Consider the following 21,242-nt stretch of genomic DNA (forward strand, 5'->3'; position numbering starts at 1 on the left):
AATTTTTCAAGCTGTCCTATTAAAAATAATACACAAGCAATAAAAAAATGTAAAGAATCTTAACCTTAACTTAACTTACCATTAGGCCGTTTCCCCGCAAGGGTGGGCAAAAATACAACGCCACACCAATCTTCTCCTCTACGCGTTCGTGTAGGTATATATTTTGTTAGAGTAGGTACTCTTTATTTTTTGTTTTGAATTACCTAAGGTCCAAGTGACTCTGAAATCTAGCCAACTAGTATGCAACGCCGTTTATCATGTCCCTACTCAGGCTTCAACTTTATAAGTTTCGTAGACTATGCCTACTTGTGAGTGGTTTATGTTTAAAGTTACTATAATTTCATGTAATTCATGAGTGAAAATTCTAGGCAAAAAACATTCGCCATGGGTAGGTACTCAGTTCTGTTGCCAAAGTAATATGTCGGCTATATTTCAGTCAGTAATCAACCGACCAATCTACCATAGATATTCAACGACCCATCTACAAATCACCGCATCTATGGATTACCTGTCAAATGTGCCGACGCCGTTCGGAAGACGCTGCCTTTGTTTTTGTTTACGACCTGTCACAAACATTGAAAAATATTCCGAATCCGCGGCCATTTATGTAAAACAACCGCGCGCGCGTACGTAATATGTAACCACGCCATTACCGCGCGGGCGAGAGACAACAGATAGCCGGTAAAGATGCCTTATTACTGCACCGTGCCACAGTGCACCTCGCTGGCCGGCAAAGCCAAGGATGTGTCGTTCCACCAGTTCCCGCGCGACGAGGTACTCGGCGCGCGCTGGAACAAGATATTGCTGAGAAATAAACCGTATACTAAGTATTCTAAAGTGTGTAGTCGTCACTTTACCGCTTCCGACTACACTATGACTCACATGGGAAAAAATAAAGGTACCTACCCACATTATCTATATACAAAGCGCGGTCCGTCCATACATGCCGTGGACGCTCCGCATCCCTTGCATTTTACAGTAAAAATATTTAAACTTCTATCCTGAAACAGCAGTACTGCAATTGAAATATTTTGATATTTCTACAGCGACCATATTATGTTATTTTTTTTACAAAAACAGCGCTGTACAGAATCATACAAATATCATTATTATATTTGTCCGCCTCCGTAGTGTAATGGTCAGCACGCTCGGCTACCGTTCTGGAGGCCCCGGGTTCGATACCCAAGGGGGGTAAAATAAATATAAGTGATTTTTTCGCTGGAATATTTATTCAAAATAACCATGGAGCGGAGGGCTGATCACCTTTCCTTCGTGTATAAACAATCAAGATAACACTGCGTTTATATGACACAGTGCCCTATGCACCATTGGGGTGCGGATAAGGGTTTTATTATTATCATAAAAGTACGTGCATATATTGTCCCGTCTCAGCGTACGCGCAACGAGCGACACAATACAAAGATCGCGGGCGAGTCTAAATACACATACATTCGCAAATACTGTGAAACGCGTAAAAAGCACGTAAACTAGCAATACTGGTTGCGATTTGTAAACCGCGTGCACAATGTCAGAACCTGAGTTCTTTCCACGCATGCGCACTGACACCTGCAAGCCAACATCCATATCAACTGTATACGATATTCATGACAGCATCCGACGTACAAAAAAAGTCTTTAATACCAATATGTATAGTGAACAGAATCACATACTTTATTGGATTGTTCTTAGAGAGCGCGTTGCTTTGATGTTTGCTGCTTTTGAGCTTGAATACTGAAGTCGAATTGTTATTGAATATTATTTACCTGCGATTTACTTTATAATTTAAAATAATAATAATAATAAACCATATCCGCTCCCTAGGTGGAGCATATGGAGTCCACAAACTGTCTCCAGGCTTTTCTGTCGGCTGCCAGCTCCCTTGCATCCTCCCAAGTCAGATCCGCGTCCCGAAGTTCTGACGAGAACTGCCGACGAATTGTCAGCAGTGTTAGGGAACCTGATGCCTCGTAAAGGAGGCAAGCTTGATGGCGGCTCTTGGGAGGCATGCGGAGTACATGGCCAAGCCAACTGAATCGCCTTTTCTTGACGACAGTTGTGACCAAGATTTGCTGCGTCCTACGCCTTATCTCTTCATTCCTCACAAAGTCAAACCACCACACGCCTAAGATTCTCAGCAAACACCTATTCTCGAAGCTCAGTACACGGCTGCTCTGGGCCCTTGTAAGGTGCCATGTTTCACAGCCGTATAAGAGAACAGGAGCAATGCAGGCGTTGTATAGGCGGTAATTTAAGTAAATGAAAATGAATTGATCATGTTTTGTATCTGTAATTATTAACTAACTAACTAACTAACCATCACGCCGCTGCTCCGCAGGGGTAGGCAGAGAGAATAGAGCGCCACACCACTCTGTCCTTGCAAACATTCTTCGCCTCTTCCACGTTCATGCATCTCCTCATACATACCCGCCGATTGTTACGACTCCTAACCTGACCACTTTCAAGTATTTGGCATACCTGATCGTGCCATGTTTTTCTCGGTCTTCCTCTGCTTGATTTATGGATTTATGGAGATGGCGTCTAGATGTGCATATTTGATATCTAGTACGTAGTAAGTACGAGTATAAACATTTGATGTCCAGCATTCCTTCTACAAAAAGTCACCAACCGCCACTGCTATATACAAAGAAATTTATGAACATTTTGAGACGCTTCCACATAATTTTTGACTATAAAATTTCCACTTATATTCTTGTAAACCACTGCACCTGAAAAATAATATTAATGCGACTACTATTTTAAATTTTCAATTATGTTATTTAAATTTTGACCTATTCCGATACGGACGCGCTGTACATTTCGCGCACTCACTGTAAGTGAAACATGGAGTTGGCAAAAGAAGGATGAAAGTAGACTAAATGCAGTCGAAATGCGATCTCTCAGAAGAATGTGCAACAAAACGATGTATGATAGATGTGCGAATAGTGAAATAAGGAAGGAATGCAAAGCTGAGATAAGCATTTTCGATAAAATTAAGAAAGGTGTGTTGAGATGGTTTTGGACACGTAGAACGAATGAGTGAGGAAAGAACGGTAATACAAATTTATGAGGCGAATGTAAGTGGAAAAAGGAGCAGAGGAAGACCTAGAAAAATATGGCACGATCAGGTATGCTGAATACTTGAAAGTGGTCAGGTTAGGAGTCGTAACAATCGGCGGGTATGTATGAGATGATATGAATGTGGAAGAGGCGAAGAATGTTTGCAAAGACAGAGTGGTGTGGCGTTCTATTCTCTCTGCCTACCCCAGCGGGGAAGCGGCACGATGGTTAGTTAATTAGTTAGTTATAAATTATATTTGATGTTTCAGGGCATTGAGAGCTGTCCCACCGCATGCCCAGATCTGATACAGAAGCATCTAGGCTTCCTGACAGATCTGCTCTTGCTAAGCAATTTTTTTTTTGAACTAAGTTGCGAAATTTATTGAAAATGTGAAACAACATAAAATTGTATCCCGATTTTACTGTGAATTTACATTTAAAAGCTTTCAATGTACCTGTCACTGCCAATCTATTTGATTTTTCAGGGCAGTGGAAAACGCTGAACAAAGACGCCATTCCTTCTCAAAACCTTCCTAAAATTAATCCGGACGGATCCGTTATGGTCATCAGGAAGGGCCGGAGTCCCAAATACAAGATGGAGGATGATCCCAAGTAAGTACACTTGGACTTTTGACAAAACTCTCCCAGTAATACGGCAATACACCAATAAATGCCACGTTATGCAAGAATGCAAGGCTGACGTCAGCTGTTTCTACTAACGCTACTGGAACACTTGTGGTGAGGAAGACGGAAACGCGCAAATGAAGACAATCACACTGAAACCTCTACCTATCGTTCCTCGAATAATCGTTTTCCCGGATGTGTCGTTTATTTCTTCTATCCCGACTTAATTTCATACTAAACTAAACTGCATTGATCGTTTCTGTATCACCATTTACCGCATTTGTTGTTTGAATTAAGCTGCATATTTGATACATTTTGTTTGTTTTTTTTTACATTATTTCCAATTTTCTTACATTCAACGGCAACGTATGGGATAGAAAGTAACGAAAGCTCGTGTAACCGATAGCAGGAGAGGTCGATATTGAAAAGGAGCCGCTGCCTGTACCTGCATTTCCAGAAGCGTGCACACTCTTTGAAAGAAAACTTTCTACAACGCACATTCAATAACCGATGCTGAAAAAAATACTATATGCTAAGCCGAATATATATTATTGACTTACGAAAATAAAACAGTTAAAAAACAAAAGTATTTTTTAAAATTCTATTCAGTTTTTCTATTTTTTTTTTAACAAATACATTTGCACCTGAAACATGTATTCTTCTTAGAATTTTAGCCTACGAATGGCTATGCAGATTTGGAGGACGGTATCTTTACTCGGTTGTATCAATTTGCGAACTGACCTCTCAATCCCGCATTCATTGTTTTCCCCCGCATTCATAGTTTATTTTAATAGGTCCCTTTAAAAACGATAGATAGAGGTTTCACTGTATTTATTTTCCGAAAATTACAAAATTTTCAGGGCGAGAAGAACAAAGCGACGCCAATAAATTGAGTGTAGCACGATGTTTCGCTTCTTAACCTTTTAACTGCGTTAACTTTGTTCCTAAGAGACGCCCGTGCGCGGCGGTATTTTGCCGTTTTTTAAATGATTACTTTTATCATGTATTTAGTTAATATACGATTTATTTTCCTGAACAAAAACCTTCAATGGGATTCATTGTGCCTTTTTGGTACTCTATAATACACTTCTGTCAAATTATTCTTGAAATATATCGTAATATATATAAATAAGATCGTAACATAAATAAATCAAAGCACGCATCGTGTGTCACTCTTACCCACTGGCGATGCGTAGCGTCGAGAGTGAGACAGATATAGGGCATGATTATGGCGCGGACTAATTACCGACCGCAAGAAGAATCAGGGATCTGTTCTTTTACACACCATGAAAAAATTCCTCTAAATTGAACTGAGGTTGGAAACTTGGAGCAATGTAAAAACACAAACGCTTATGTCAGCCGCGTATGGGGCATGTTTTGTTAAAACACATACGGTTATGCGAGCCGCGTGGATCCGGTTAAGGAATTGTGGTATTCACCACATAAAATTTTAATTATGGATATTAAAAATATGGATAGTCATCACCATAAAGTCGCTGCCGAATCAATTAACACATTGCTTGCGGGCAACGCTTAAAAGCGTCTTTTCCATACTGTCGGTAGAGAGCGGGGGACGCTTGCGAGCGTTCTATTTGCTTACTTTAGGTAGAGCGCGAGAGACGCCTGCAAACATTGTACAGATGGGAATTGGGTGTTGCGGCTACTTGTGATTAGTATACTGAGGGTCGGGCGGCAGACTGCCAGAGTATAATTAGGGTCCTTTTCCATACTGTCGGTAGAGAGCGGGAGACGCTTGCGAGCGTTCTATTTGCTTACTTTAGGTAGAGCGCGAGAGACGCCTGCAAACATTGTACAGATGGGAATTGGGTGTTGCGGCTACTTGTGATTAGTATACTGAGGGTCGGGCGGCAGACTGCCAGAGTATAATTAGGGTCCTTTTCCATACTGTCGGTAGAGAGCGGGAGACGCTTGCGAGCGTTCTATTTGCTTACTTTAGGTAGAGCGCGAGAGACGCCTGCAAACATTGTACAGATGGGAATTGGGTGTTGCGGCTACTTGTGATTAGTATACTGAGGGTCGGGCGGCAGACTGCCAGAGTATAATTAAGGTCCTTTTCCATACTGTCGGTAGAGAGCGGGAGACGCTTGCGAGCGTTCTATTTGCTTACTTTAGGTAGAGCGCGAGAGACGCCTGCAAACATTGTACAGATGGGAATTGGGTGTTGCGGCTACTTGTGATTAGTATACTGAGGGTCGGGCGGCAGACTGCCAGAGTATAATTAGGGTCCTTTTCCATACTGTCGGTAGAGAGCGGGAGACGCTTGCGAGCGTTCTATTTGCTTACTTTAGGTAGAGCGCGAGAGACGCCTGCAAACATTGTACAGATGGGAATTGGGTGTTGCGGCTACTTGTGATTAGTATACTGAGGGTTGAAATTTCCCAGCTGTAGCCTGGATGATCACTCTTCGCTGGTGAGTCTGGCCAAGGACTTCCTGGCCAGCGGCAGCGGGGGCAGCGTCAAGAATGAATCCCAGTCGCCGTGGTACAGTCCTGATGATGACCAGGATCATGATGGAGACGGAGACGGAGACGCGGAAGAGGACGAGGAGGACGTAAAAGATGTCAAGGTACTTTTTATTCAATTTATGTTTTTTCTGACTCTTTTCTTTTATGTTTTGAATATTGAAAGCATTAACTTTGTGGATCATATTGATATATTATTTGGAGAAATACAAATACTTGTGTTTTGATCCACTCACATTTTTGCTAACCAACTAGTTTCGGCAACAACCTGTTGCCCTCTTCATGGTTTTCATTCATAAATTAAACCCTGAAGAGGGCAACAGGTTGTTGCCGAAACTAGTTGGTTAATACAAATGTGAGTGATTCAAAACACAAAGTATTTTTATTTCTCGAAATAGTATACTTTTCTTTTATATTTGAAGCAATATAACTTATTTTTTGACATCTCATCAAAGATGAATGTCTGGGCATTTACGGGGCTGGCGACCGTCATAGGCTGGTTTAATTGATCACTTTACACGCGTGTAACATTCACCAATTCTACCCATTATTGACAACCACACTATTCAAATTCTTGGAAGTTCTACATATATGAAACATTTTTGAAATATTGTTCTTGAATCACAAGAACTTAACTAGAGACATCTATTGGTGAGATGTAAAGAAGCTTTTTATTAAGCAAAAACTCACTAGAGAGATCTATTTGGCTGTCCAAACTTAAAACACAGTAAGGGACATTTTTTTTGAAGTAGGTTTTTTTTGCATTTTTGGACTAAGTAGAATATACTACAAAAACAATTAGTAAAGTCCCTTACTGTGTTTTGAGTTTGGACAGCCATATTGGTGAGATGAGATTTTGTGAACAAGTATTTAGACACACTCGAAATGTTGTAAATAAATTATAAGTTTAAATAATAAAAATGAAAATGACATTTTCTGGCATTTTCTTCTGGAAAAAAAGTGGTGCAAACAATGTTAATTAATTTTATAAAGTTTATTATTTGTGTTCCAGTCTTGTTTACCTTAATCCCATGTCCCAAAATGAGAAATACAAATTACTCTTTGAATATTTAAAAATATGATCTTTGTATGTAATAATAATAATAAAACCCTTATTCGCACCCAATGGTGCATAGGGCACTGCGTCATGTAAACGCAGTGTTATCTAGATCGTTTACACATGAAGGAAAGGTGATCAGCCCTCCGCTTCGGGTACCAGTCCATGGTAATATTAAATAAATATGACAGTGAAAAAATCACTTATATTTATTCTCCCCCCTTGGGAATCGAACCTGGGACCTCCAGAACGGTAGCCGAGCGCGCTGACCATTACACTACGGAGGCGGACAAGATGTACGTAATATGTTTTGAGAAATAAATAAATAAGCGTTTGTTTTTTGGTTGCGCAGGTGAAGGAAGAGTTCCCCGCCAAGAAGAAGGTGCAGATGCAGGACGCCACCATCCAGACCGACCTCTGCCAGGAGGGCATCGGCTTCCGGAAGTCCCTGCTGGACCCGTGCCAGGGCTTCGGCTTCTTCCCGCACTCCATGGGTGACTCCACAGGTGACCGTCCGACTCCTGGCGTCACGAGGGGAGCCGACCGAGTGGCCCCTTCCCGATGACACTTCACTCGCTCGCGGAATTATTTTAACAATCAGTAATTTTTACTGATACATATACATATACTAATGTGTAAAGGCAACTATCTGTAATTCAAGTTGCAGCTGTTTGGCGTAACACGGCTCAAAGCATTCTTATACCTGACCTCTACCATATACAATCACAGATTTTTCTCTATCTCTTTCCTTTACCGAGATATTCATAATCCAAATAGCCGCAAAATTTTATTAATTTGATACATCCCTCACTGCTCGGCTGTCCAAAATTAAAACACAGTAAGGGACATTTTTTTGAAGCACGTTTTTTTTTGCATTTTTGGACTAAGTAGAATCAACTTAGTCCAAAAATTCGAAAAAACATACTGCAAAAAAAATCCCTTACTGTGTTTTGAGTTTGGACAGTCGTGCTTTCAACAACGTCATATCGCTCACTCCTTTCAAGAACGTCATAAATCAAAAATCATCAATTTTGAGTTGTGCATGTTTTCGTAATGCCCAGAAAATGTAATATATCCCAGCAAAAGCGGCATATTTTTAACTTAATATTTACCCGCCACAGGGCAGAAAGTGTTATTTTTGCATTTTGAAGAAAAGGTATTGTTTAATTATTTTTTTAAATATGCTAAATATTTTTCGAATGGAGAAAAAATATTCAGGTTTTACCTCAAAAGATCTGTTGCACAGTAAAAAGTTAAATAAGTGGCTTGATATTTATTTTTAATACATTGTATTTTATGTTTGAACTTTAAAAACGTTCTGAAAAATCAAGTTTTTTGATTTATGACGTTCTTGAAAGGAGTGAGCGATATATCAAAAAACTTGATTTTTCAAGAGATCGTTTTTAAAGTTTTAGAATATAATGAAACGTATTAAAAATGACGGAGAAAAAACCTTCAGGTTTTACTTGAAAAGATCTGTTGCACAGTAAAATGTTCAATTAGTGGCTTGATATTTATTTTTAATATATTGTATTATATTTTTTAACTTTAAAAACGTTCTGAATTTTTTTTTTAATTATAACATTTTGATTTATGAAACGAAACTGTTTCAGGGATGACCAACTACTTCCAGACCAGCACCACGGAGCACCTCTCCCTGCCCAAGGAGCCGCTCACCATGGCCCAGGGTATGTAGCGCGAATGAACACCCTGTAGATCTATTATAACCACTTTTATTACGGATTGGTGAACATTGCGTAGAGACAGCTAGGCTAGAAGACAAACACGCAAAAAGAAATATACGCACGTGCAATAGTTGCTATGCAAATGCCACCTAGGTAATTATTAATTTTTTTTATCACCCTCTCCGCACCGAATGGTGCATAGGGCACTGCATCGTATAGTAGAAATGTTATCTTGATTGTTAAATCCATAAAAGAAAGGTGATCAGCCTTACGCTTCAGGTCTTCTCTCTCTAAGCCTTATCCGCACCCCAATGGTGCTTAGGGCACTGCATCGTATAGAAGAAGTGTTATCTTGATTGTAAACTCATGAAAGAAAGGTGATCAGCCCTCCGCTTCAGGTACCAGTCCAGGGTTGTAAATAAATATTACAGTGAAAAAATCATTAGTATTTATTTGACCCCCTCTGGGAATCGAACCCGGGACCTCCAGTATGGTAGCCGAGCGTGCTGACCATTACTCTATGGAGGCGGACAGAATATATATATATATATATATTCACTTTGTACGTGCGTATATTTCTCTACATTACAAAAACGTCTGCGATTCACAAACCTTTGACTAAATTCGAATGGTTCAATAACAATATTTCACGCGGTTTTTCTTAACATTTTTTCTTGAAATTTTAAAACAAAGTAACAAATTGAGTTATTTTATTTGGTGGTGGCCATTTACCGCATTGCCCTAATACGATTGGTCGGCAGGATTGTACACTAACCGGGAATAGGGAGTTTCAGGACGTCGTCATCATCGTCCCAGCAGCTCAATGTCTGTCGAGTTTGTCGTATCGATAGAGGATATGTAGTGTCATCTGTGGACAGTTTCTCGAGGTTTAGAAGAAGGCCATTTGTGAAGTGAATTGCTGTAGCCCTTTTAATGTGTGTGTTTGATTTTTTTTTACTATAATATACGTATTTAAATATTAAAGTGATACCTGAGCCAGATATCACTTTAAACTAAATATTTGTTTACAAGATTTATGACCTGTTCCTCAAATACAGTTATGGTTTGCAGGAATTCACTCCTCAGATACAGTCGTAGTTTGCAGGAACTTACCCCTCAGTACAGTTATAGTTGGCATGAACTTACTCCTCAATACAGTTTAATTTGCAGGAACTCACTCTTCAATACACACATACTACAGTTTATTTTGCAGGCACTCACTTATTTTGCAGGAAATCAGTTATAGTTTGCAAGAACTCACTCCTAAGATACAGTTATAGTTTGCAGGAACTCACTCCTGAATACAGTTATAGTTTGCAGGAACTCACTCCTGAATACAGTTATAGTTTGCAGAAACTCACTCCTTTGAAACAGATTGATTTGCAGGAACTCCTCAGATACAGTTATGGTTTGCAGGAATTCACTCCTCAGATACAGTTATAGTTTGCAGGAACTCACTCCTAAGACACAGTTTAGCTTGCAGGAACTCACACTTAAGATACGGTTATAGTTTGCAGAAATTCACTCATCTGATACAGTTTAGTTAGCAGGAACTCACTCCTGAAGACAGTTTAATTTACAGGAACTCACTCCTGAATACAGTTTAATTTACAGGAACTCACTCCTGAATACAGTTTAATTGACAGGAACTCACTCCTGAATACAGTTTAATTTACAGGAACTCACTCCTCAGCTGCAGTTATAGTTTGCAGGACCTAACTTGGCGACAAGCTAATTGCCAATATCTGTTGGTTTTTCTTTTACTGAAACTCCCTATTTCTCCGACTTGAATAATTTTCTCAGCTTGGTAACGTTTTAATAGTCAAAAGTTTGTGAATCGCATTCGTGACCTCCAAATTTGTAGATTGATTTTCTATATTAATTTTTAAATTTTTATTTTTGTAGCTATGTATATTAACTTGTAACTGTTTTCTTTGTTTTTATAATTCCCGCAAACTCACCCCTCTCCAATCTCTAGGATGGCCGCACAACCAGTTTTAGTAAAAATTACCAGGTTTATTCATTGATATCGAATAATACGTCAGACTGATTTGTTGAAGGGTGATGGGTTTGAGGTAACGAAGGCGTGTTGCTATTAGAGAATTCATTAAGTTAGGCAGTAAGGTAAGCTGGTACTACTTACTAGGGTAGGCAGTAGAGGTAGGTAGTAAGGTAAGCTAGTACTACTTACTAGGGCAGGCAGTAGAGGTAGGTATTAAGATAAGCTGGTACTACTTACTAGGGTAGGCAGTAGAGGTATGTAGTAAGGTAAGCTGATACTACTTACTAGAGTAGGCACTAGAGGTAGGTAGTAAGGTAAGCTGATACTACTTACAAGAGTAGGCAGTAGAGGTAGGTAGTAAGGTAAGCTGGTACTACTTACTAGGGTAGGCAGTAGAGGTAGGTAGTAAGATAAGCTGATACTACTTACTAGAGTAGGCAGTAGAGGTAGGTAGTAAGGTAAGCTGGTACTACTCGCTAGGGCAAGCAGTAAGGTAGTTAGTAAGGTAAGCTGGTACTACTTACTGGGGTAGGCAGTAGAGGTAGGTAGTAAGGTAAGCTGGTACTACTTACTAGGGCAGGCAGTAGAGGTAGGTAGTAAGGTAAGCTGGTACTACTTACTAGGGCAGGCAGTAAAGGTAGGTAGTATGGTAAGCTGGTACTACTTACTAGGGGAGGCAGTAGAGGTAGGTAGTAAGGTAAGCTAGGTACTACTTAGTTAGGTAGGGTAGGTAATGGTTGCATTTTTATATGTCACGCGGATAAGTTAAAATAGGCACTGCTTCTCTGCGTATATGGAAGGCTATAGATATTGCTAATAGATTAGTTTTATATGGAGTAAGAATGTTATTTTAGTCTATTTGGTGTTAAATTGTGGTGCTAGGTCAGAAATATTGCAATGGAGTTAGACCACTAGAGGGGCCTCTGACATGTTTCAGTTTGCGGGCATACTAGTGTAATAGTGTCTACCACCCGGTAGAGTAGAGGACCCTAGTGGGAATACTAGTGTAATGAGGTTATGCCACGGGTGATATCACCCCGTAGAGTAGAGAGGGGATCCCAACCCGTCCCATCTTGTGGGCATACTAGTGTAATAGGGTGTACCACCCAGTAGAGTAGTGGACCCCATTCTTGTGGAAATACCAGCGTGATGAGTGCCGCGGGTGGTTCCACCCAGTAGAGAAGAGGTAATATTAGTGTGATGAGATTGTGTCATGGGTGGTACCACCCGGTAGAGTAGAGGGTATACTAGTGTGATGAGGTTGTGTCATGGGTGGTACCACCCGGTAGAGTAGTGTGATGAGGTTGTGTCATGGGCGATACCACCCGGTAGAGTAGAGAGTGTCTCCTGTCACATCTTGTGGGAATACTAGTGTGATGAGGTTGTGTAATGGGTGGTACCACCCGGTAGAGTAGTGTGATGAGGTTGTGTCATGGGTGATACCACCCAGTAGAGAAGAGAGTCTCCTGTTCCATCCTGTGGGAATACTAGTGTGATGAGGTTGTGTCATGGCTGGTACCACCCGGTAGAGTAGTGTGATGAGGTTGTGTCATGGGTGGTACCACCCGGTAGAGTAGTGTGACGAGGTCGCGGCAGAGTGGAGAGGGGCTCCTAACCCATCCCCTTTCTGTTGGCAGGACCGTGTGCCCTGCCGCCCTTGCCCTTCTACTCGGAGGGCTACTCTAGCGGTATGCTAGGCGACAACACTAACCGAAACCATTAATCACAACTCGCCAAGTAGGTATATCATACGACCGATGAGCTCCCAAAACCACTGGAGAAGAGAAAAATTTATTGGGTAATATGTATATCCAAAATTAAACAAGGTTATTGGATTGAATTCTACTTTTATTTACATATATCGCTCACTCCTTTCAAGAACATCATATATAAAAAAAACTTGACTTTTCAGAATACCGTTTTAATAAAATAATTAAAAAATACCTTTTCATCAAAATGCAAAAACAACACTCTCTGCCCTGTAGCGGGTAAATATTAAGTTAAAAATATGCCGCTTTTGCTGGGATATAGTACATTTTCTGGGCATTCCGAAAACATGCACAGCTGAAAATTTAAAATTTTTGATATATCGCTCACTCCTTTCAAGAACGTCATAAATCAAAAATCGTCAATTTTCAGTTGTCATGTTTTCGGAATGTCAACAAAATGTACTATATCCCAGCAAAAGCGGCATATTTTTAACTTAATATTTACCCGCTACAGGGCAGAAAGCGTTGTTTCTGCATTTTGAAAAAAAGGTATTGTTTAAAAAAAATTTTAAATATACCAAATATTTTTCAAATGGAGGAAAAACATTCAGGTTTTACCTAAAAAGATCTGTTGCACTGTAAAAAGTTCAATACGTGACTTGATATTTATTTTTAATACATTGTACTATATTTTTAAACTTTAAAAACGTTCTCCTGAAAAATCAAGTTTTTTGATATATGACGTTCTTTAAAGGAGTGAGCGATATGTAATACAGTCAAACCGGGATATATCGCTCACTCCTTTCAACAACGTCACATATCAAAAAACTTGTTTAAGTTTTAAAATATAATAAAATGTATTAAAAATAAATATCAAGCCACTTATTCAACTTTTTACTGTGCAACAGATCTTTTTAGGTAAAACCTGAAGGTTTTTTATCCATAAAAAAAATATTTTGTGTATGTCAAAAAATAATTAAACAATACCTTTTCTTCAAAATGCTAAAACAACATTTTGTGCCCTGTAGCGGGTAAATATTAAGTTAAAAATATGCCTACATTTTCTGAATAGTACAATTTCTGGGCACTCCGAAAACATTCACAACTGAAAATTGTCGATTTTTGATTTATGACGTTCTTGAAAGGAGTGAGCGATATATGTAAATAAAAGTAGAATTCAATCCAATAACCTTGTTTAATTTAGGATATATAACGCAAGAATTTAAAATGGAATTCTAGCAACTGTCTGCAGCTACAATAGAGAAGAAAGAGACCTCCGTCTCTCTAGCCCATTGATTCCGTGCTTATGTAATACGCTTTTAACAAATTTGCAATTCGATCCAGTAGTTTCCGGAGCTCATCGTATATAACGCAGTTGCTCTCACTAAAAATATTAACACAACAATAATAAATAAAATAATAAACCCCTTACCGCACCCCAATGGTGCATAGGGCACTGCGTCATATAAACGCAGTGTTATCTTGATCGTTTACGCATGAAGGAAAGGTGATCAGCCCTCCGCTTCAGGTACCAGTCCAGGGTAATATTGAATAAAAACGACAGTGAAAAAAATCACTTATATTTATTTTACCCCCCTTGGGAATCGAACCCGGGACCTCCAGAACAGTAGAGTTTCTCGGTTCGAGCCCACTCTACCACAATTTGATAATAATAAACCCCTTACCGCACCCCAATGGTGCATAGGGCACTGCGTCATATAAACGCAGTGTTATCTTGATCGTTTACACATGAAGGAAAGGTGATCAGCCCTCCGCTTCAGGTACCAGTCCAGCGTAATATCGAATAAATATTATAGTGAAAAAATCACTTATATTTATTTGACCCCCCACTGGGAATGGAACCCGGGACCTCCAGAACGGTAGCCGAGTATGCTGACCATTACACTACAGAGGCGGTCAAACAACACAACAATACCGAATGTTTATATAATTAATTTACTTTGTTTTCACCACTTTTTTTATTAATACAATTTAAAAAGAAGGATGGAAGTAGACTGAATGCAGTCGAAATGCCATCTCTCAGAAGAATGTGCGACAAAACGATGTATGATAGATGTGCGAAAAGTGAAATAAGGAAGGAATGCAAAGCTGAGACAAGCATTATCGATAAAATTAAGAAAGGTGTGTCGAGATGGTTTGGACACGTGGAACGAATGAGTGAGGAAAGAACGGTAAAACAAATTTACGAGGCGAATGTTAGTGGGAAAAGAAGCGGAGGAAGACCGAGAAAAACATGGCACGATCAGGTGTGCCAAATACTTGAAAGTGGTCAGGTTAGGAGTCGTAACAATCGGCGGGTATGTATGAGGAGATGCGTGAACGTGGAAGAGGCGAAGAATGTTTGCAAGGACAGAGTGGTGTGGCGCCCTATTCTCTCTGCCTACCCCTGCGGCGTGATGGTTAGTTAGTTACAATTTAACCTACCGGTTTCAACAAGAATCTTGTCATCATCAGGGTTTATTTTAATTCAAAAACATTAAAATACTCTCACCAAAAAACTTCCACACGCTCCGTAAAAATCCTAAATAACACACAACATAACATAACATTTAAAAAATAACATTTAGGATTTTTACGGAGCGTGTGGGAGTTTTTGATGAGAGTATTTTAATGTTTTTAATGTTTTTTTAATTAAAATATACCCTGATGATGACAAGGTTCTTGTTGAAACCGGTAGGCTAAATTGTATTAATTAAAAACGTGGTGCAAACAAAGTTAATTAAATTTATAAATTTTAATTTCATACTATTTCTGGTGAGCCTAAGCGGCTCATTATTAGAAATAGGTATCAAATTGTGGTCCGCCTCCGTAGTGTAATGGTCAGCACGCTCGGCTACCGTTCTGCAGGTCCCGGGTTCGATTCCCAGGGGGGTTTAATAAATATAAGTGATTTTTTCACTCTAATATTTATTCAATATTACCCTGGACTGGTACCCGAAGCGGAGGAGGGCTGATCACCTTTCCTTCATGTGTAATCGATCGAGATAACACTGCGTTTATATGAAGCAGTGCCCTATGCACCATTGGGGTGCGGTAAGGGGTTTATTATTATTATCAAATTGTGGTAGAGTGGGCTCGAACCGAGAAACTCTGACTTAGAGTCCGCGACACTAACCACGGGACCACAACCCGACTTTCCCTTCAAATCAAATTTGATAAATCATATTTTAAGGCGTTTTTTACTAATTTATTTATTTTATAATTGTACAAATTGATATCTTTAATCTACAAATAGTTGTGTTAATATTTTTAATAAGTTTATTTATTTTTTTAAATATTTATTTTTATATATGAATGTTTTAATGGTTTAATGGGTATGTACCAATGTTTTATTATTATACTAACGTGCAAAGGCAAATGGCCGCAAGTAAAAAAAAAGTATATTTGAGATAAACGCGTTTATAGTTAACTTAAAATGATGCTTTTTGCCGACACATGTCGCTCACTCCTTTCAAGAATGTCATATATCAAAAATTGTCAATTTTCAGTTGTGCATGTTTTCCGAATGCCCAGAAAATGTACTATATCCCAGCAAAAGCGGCATATTTTTAACTGAATATTTACCCGCTACAGGGCAGAAAGTGTTGTTTTTGCATTTTGAATAAAAGGTGTTGTTTAATTATTTTTTTAAATATACTAAATATTTTTCAAATGGAAAAAAAAACCTTCAGGTTTTACCTAATAAGATCTGCTGCACAGTTAAAAGTTTAATAAGTGGCTTGATATTTATTTTTAATACATTTTATTGTATTTTAAAACTTTAAAAACGATCTCCTGAAAAATCAAGTTTTTTGATTTATGACGTTGTTGAAAGGAGTGAGCGATGTATCAAATTAATACAATTTTGCGGCTATTTGGATACTGAATATATCAGTAAAGGAAAGAGATGGTGCAAAATCTGTGATTGCATATGATAGATGCCAGCTATAAGAATGCTATGAGCCGTGTTACGCCAAACAGCCGCAACTTGAATTACGGCTAGTTGCCTTTACACATTAGTATATGTATGTATTCCTTTAAAAATAACTGATTGTAAAAATAATTACGCATGGAGCTAGGTACATGTGATAGAAGTGAAACTTCTTGAAAAAACATAAAGATAAAGAGAGATTTATATTATTTGGAGTGTGTCCAAATACTTGTTCACAAATCTGGATTATCTCCAATTACAGGAGTTATTTTTTACATTATTTTTGACATAGATGAATAAGATTTTGTCCGCCTTTGTAGTGCAATGGTCAGCACGCTCGACTACCGTTCTGGAGGTCCCGGGCTCGATTCCCAGGGGGGTCAAATAAATATTACTGTTTTTTTTTACTGTAATATTTATTCAATATTATCCTGGACTGGTACCTGAAGCGGGGGGCTGATCACCTTTCCTTCATGTGTAAACGGTCAAGATAACATTGCGTTTATATGATGCAGTGCCCTATGCACCATTGAGATGCGGATAAAGGTTTGAATGAAATGAAAAAAAAGTCAATTGTTGCTTAGTAAATTCATTTCAATTTGAAAGCAACAGAATGTGGTTAAACATCGCAGAGAGTGTGATGTCTGTAGATGGCGTTATAATGGAGAAATGCGCGGCCGGTAGTGGGCCGGCCATGTCTCTCTGCATACCCTGGAAGGGCAGTGGGTGTGCATGTACGTACGAGTATAAAACCGCATGGTAATGTAAAGTGAATCTACAACGCATGTTCTATAGATGGCTGTTTAATCATTTTGTGTTTTTGTCAAATTTGTATATCTTCAGTGACAAATTATGCCAAATTGTATTAAAATTCATATATCTTTATACAGTTCCAAATTACGCAGAATTGTATTAAAATTCATATATCTTTCTTCAGTTACAAATTATGTCGAATTGTATGAAAATTCATATATCTTTCTTCAGTTACAAATTATGTCGAATTGTATGAAAATTCATATATCTTTCTTCAGTTACAAATTATGTCGAATTGTATGAAAATTCATATATCTTTCTTCAGTTACAAATTACGCAGAATTGTATTAAAATTCATATATCTTTCTTCAGTTACAAATTATGCCGAATTGTATTAAAATTCATATATCTTTATACAGTTACAAATTACGCATTATTGTATTAAAATTCATAGATCTTTCTTTGGTTACAAATTATGCCGAATTGTACTAAAATTCATATAATTTTTTCTATTGCAAATCATGCAGAATTGTATCAAAATTCAAATATCTTTCTTAGGTTACAAATTATGCCGAATTGTATTAAAATTTATATACCTAAAATTCATATTCAGTTACAAATTATGCTAAATTATATTGAAACTGTGGTTACAAATGATGCTGAATTATATTAAAATTCACATATCTTTTTTCTATTATAAATTATGCCAAATTGTATTTAAATTCATATATCTTTCTTTGGTTACGAATTATGTTCAATTGCTGTTACGAATTATGCTGTATACATTAAAACATTTTAATACATTAAAATTCATATATCATCCTTTGGTTACAAATTATGCTGTATACATTAAAACATTTTAATACATTAAAATTCATATATCATCCTTTGGTTACAAATTATGCTGTATACATTAAAACATTTTAATACATTAAAATTCATATATCTCTCTTCGGTTAAAAATTAAGTTGAATTGTGATAAAATTCATATATCTGTTACAAATTACGTTGAATTCTTTCAGGTTACGAATCTACGAATGTGGGCGGCAACGACTTCCGCCGCATATTTCTCGACCAATTGGATCAGACGCGCAGAAAAACCGTTCAGAAAATGGACAAGTTCAGTCACCACAACTAGCCATCGTCACGACGCGCGTTTATCCCACTCTATAAACGCAATTCAAAGTGCCAAGAGCTGAGAAATGGACACCTGTTGCGAAATTTGCCCATGGCACCTTCTGTCGCGCTACTAGCACTAGTGCTACCGGTTTCAGACTATCCAGTAGTATGATTCTATGGTCCGAACCATACTTTCTCTTGCGTTATGTGAACGGCGTTACGGAATAAACTTTTTGTGGGATTTAAAATATGTAAAGAAAAGTAGTATTTTTAAAAAATGGCGCTATTTAAATTATCCGAAATTATTATCGTAGGTATAAAACTGATTTGAATATTGAAAGCATTAACTTTGTGGATCATACTGATATGTTATTTTGAGAAATAAAAAGACTTTGCTTTTTGATCCACTCACATTTTTATTAACCAACTAGTTTCGGCAACAGCCTGTTGCCCCCTTCAGGGTTTAATTTATGACTGTGAAACTCGTTGGTTAGTAAAAATGTGAGTGGATCAAAAAACAAAGTCTTTGTATTTCTCAAAATAATATAAAACTGATTATTCTCTAATTATCAACCCATGAGTTTTGCTGATGAGTTTAAGTAAAAAAATATTTGAGAAAAATACTTTAAAAAAAAAATACTGTTAGTGAAATAATGCATTATTTCAAGACAATTTTTTTTTAACCTGTCTGGGAGTGTGTTCGTATATGGTCGTCCAATCAAAAAAACAATCGGCGGGTATGTATGAGGAGATGCATGAACGTGGAAGAGGCGAAGAATGTTTGCAAAGACAGAGTGGTATGGCGTTCTTTTCACTCTGCCTACCCCTGCGGAGAAGCGGCGTGATGGTTAGTTAGTTAGTTAGTTTCCAATCAAAAAATTTCTCAATTCATTTGTTAATTTTACACAAATACTACTGCGATTTCCACTATTTAAAAAAAATATAGAATGACACGTGTTTTAATACATTCAATATAAATAATAAAACCCTTATCCGCACACCAATGGTGCATAGGGCACTGCTTCATATGAACGCAGTGTTATCTTGACCGTTTACACATGAAGGAAAGGTGATCAGCCCTCCGCTTCAGGTACCAGTCCAGGGTAATATTGAACAAATATTACAGTGAAAAAATTACTTTTGTTTTTTGACCCCCCCTGGGAATCGAACCCGGGACCTGTAGAAAGGCAGCCGAGCGTGCTGACCATTACACTACGGAGGCGAACATTCGATATAAGGGGTGTGCTATTTTTTGATTTGGCATCAGCTTTTTGGAACACCATGATGATTTAAAACGGGGGGTAGAAACGCTGAATATATTGCTAAAATTATATTAAAAAGCAGAAATATTTAAAAACTAAAATGATCGAACATTTTGTAATTTTATTCAATTTAATTATTTATGAGTTACAAGCTATAGAGAGACATATCACAAACAATATAATAATTTTCAAATGTTTTTCATCATTAAAATGCTAACGCAATTTATATAAAAAAAGCAAGAAAAGGCATAGTTATTAACATATTAAGAAATAACAAGCAAAGTGTAGGTTAGTACCACATGAAGCAATAACAGAAAAGTGTAGGTTAGTGACACAAAGAGCAATAACAGAAAAGCAGTTAGTAACACAAAGGAGCAACAGAGAAGTATAGGTTAATAACACCCAAGCAATAACGGAAAAGTATAGGTTAGTGCACAGAAAGCAATAACAGAAAAGCAGTTAGTAACAAATGAACCAATAGCAGAAAGTATAGGTTAGTAACACAAAGGAGCAACAGAGAAGTAAAGGTTAATAACACACAAGCAATAACGGAAAAGTATAGGTTAGTGACACAAAAAGCAATAATTAGGACATTGTAACAAATGAAGCAAAAATGGAAAAGCTTAGGTAATTAAAGCTAAGAAGTGATAGCAGATACGCACAGGTTAGTGACGCATGAGGCAATAACAGAAAAGCATAGGTTAATAATGAATGAAGCAAAAACAGAAAAACACAGGTTAGTAACACATAAAGCAAAAGTAGAAAAGCAAGGTTTAATAACACACAAAGGAACAGCTGAAAAGTATAGGTTAATAACGCATTTAGCGATAACAGAAAAGTATAGGTTAGTAACACGCAAAGCCATAATAGAAAAGCGGTTAATAACACACAAAGGAACAACAGAAAGTAAAGGTTAGTAACAGTTCAAGGAACAGCAGTGAACTGTAGGTTAATTAACGCATGAAGCAATAACAGAAAAGTATAGTTGAGTGACATGAAATCATAACAGGAAAGCGCTTAGTGACCAATTAAACAATAACATAAAGTATAGGTTAGTGACATACGAAACCATAACAGGAAAGCGCTTAGTGACCAATTAAACAATAACATAAAGTATAGGTTAGTCACAGTTGAAGAAACAGCAGTGAACTGTAGGTTAATTAACGCATCAAGCAATAACAAAAGTATAGGTTAGTGACATATAAAACCATAACAGAAAAGCGCTTAGTGACAAATTAAACAATAACAGAAAGTATAGGTTAGTAACACTTGAAGGTACAGCAGTGAACTGTAGGTTAATTAACGCATGAAGCAATAACAGAAAAGTATAGGTTAGTGACACATAAAGCAATGACTGAAAAGTATTAGTAACACACGAAGGAACAACAGAGAAGTATAGGTTAATAACATATGAAGCCATAACAGAAAAGCGGTTACTAAAAAATGAAGCAGTAACAGAAAGTATAAGTTAGTAACACGCGAAGGAACAACGGAGAAGTATAGGTTAATAACATATGAAGCCATAACAGAAAAGCAGTTAGTAAAAAATGAAGTAGTAAC

General features: G+C 37.7%; 1 protein-coding gene across 7 annotated transcripts; it reads left to right on the top strand.

Annotated features, from left to right (window-relative positions):
* The first annotated feature begins 493 nt into the window (after nucleotides 1–493).
* On the top strand, nucleotides 494–20,434 carry LOC148299776 (uncharacterized). 7 transcript variants are annotated; one of them, XR_015839031.1, is made up of 8 exons: nucleotides 494–898; nucleotides 3,543–3,669; nucleotides 6,085–6,268; nucleotides 7,574–7,727; nucleotides 8,835–8,909; nucleotides 12,546–12,645; nucleotides 18,324–18,771; nucleotides 18,927–19,406. XR_015839031.1 is itself a non-coding variant. In XM_088275697.1 (7 exons), the coding sequence occupies exons 1-6, from the start codon at nucleotides 688–690 to the stop codon at nucleotides 12,629–12,631; spliced, it is 837 nt and encodes a 278-aa protein (XP_088131823.1). In that variant the 5' UTR covers nucleotides 494–687; the 3' UTR covers nucleotides 12,632–12,645; nucleotides 18,324–20,434. The 7 variants fall into 7 exon arrangements, 3 of the variants coding, with proteins under 3 accessions (XP_088131823.1, XP_088131824.1, XP_088131822.1); XR_015839032.1 differs by having other exon boundaries at nucleotides 18,944–19,028; XR_015839029.1 differs by lacking the exon at nucleotides 12,546–12,645.
* Nucleotides 20,435–21,242: the final 808 nt, after the last annotated feature.

Source organism: Brachycentrus maculatus, unplaced genomic scaffold, assembly GCF_059751285.1.
Source record: "Brachycentrus maculatus isolate JH-2025_06_01 unplaced genomic scaffold, ASM5975128v1 h1tg000955l, whole genome shotgun sequence".
Classification (NCBI taxonomy): Eukaryota; Metazoa; Arthropoda; class Insecta; order Trichoptera; family Brachycentridae; genus Brachycentrus; species Brachycentrus maculatus.

Coding starts and splice junctions, on each gene's coding strand:
- LOC148299776 (XM_088275696.1), top strand. CDS start 688: ATGCCTTATTACTGCACCGTGCCACAGTGCACCTCGCTGGCCGGCAAA. Junction 7,728..8,834: donor CTCCATGGGTGACTCCACAG/GTGACCGTCCGA, acceptor AAACTGTTTCAG/GGATGACCAACTACTTCCAG. Junction 8,910..18,323: donor GCCGCTCACCATGGCCCAGG/GTATGTAGCGCG, acceptor GAATTCTTTCAG/GTTACGAATCTACGAATGTG.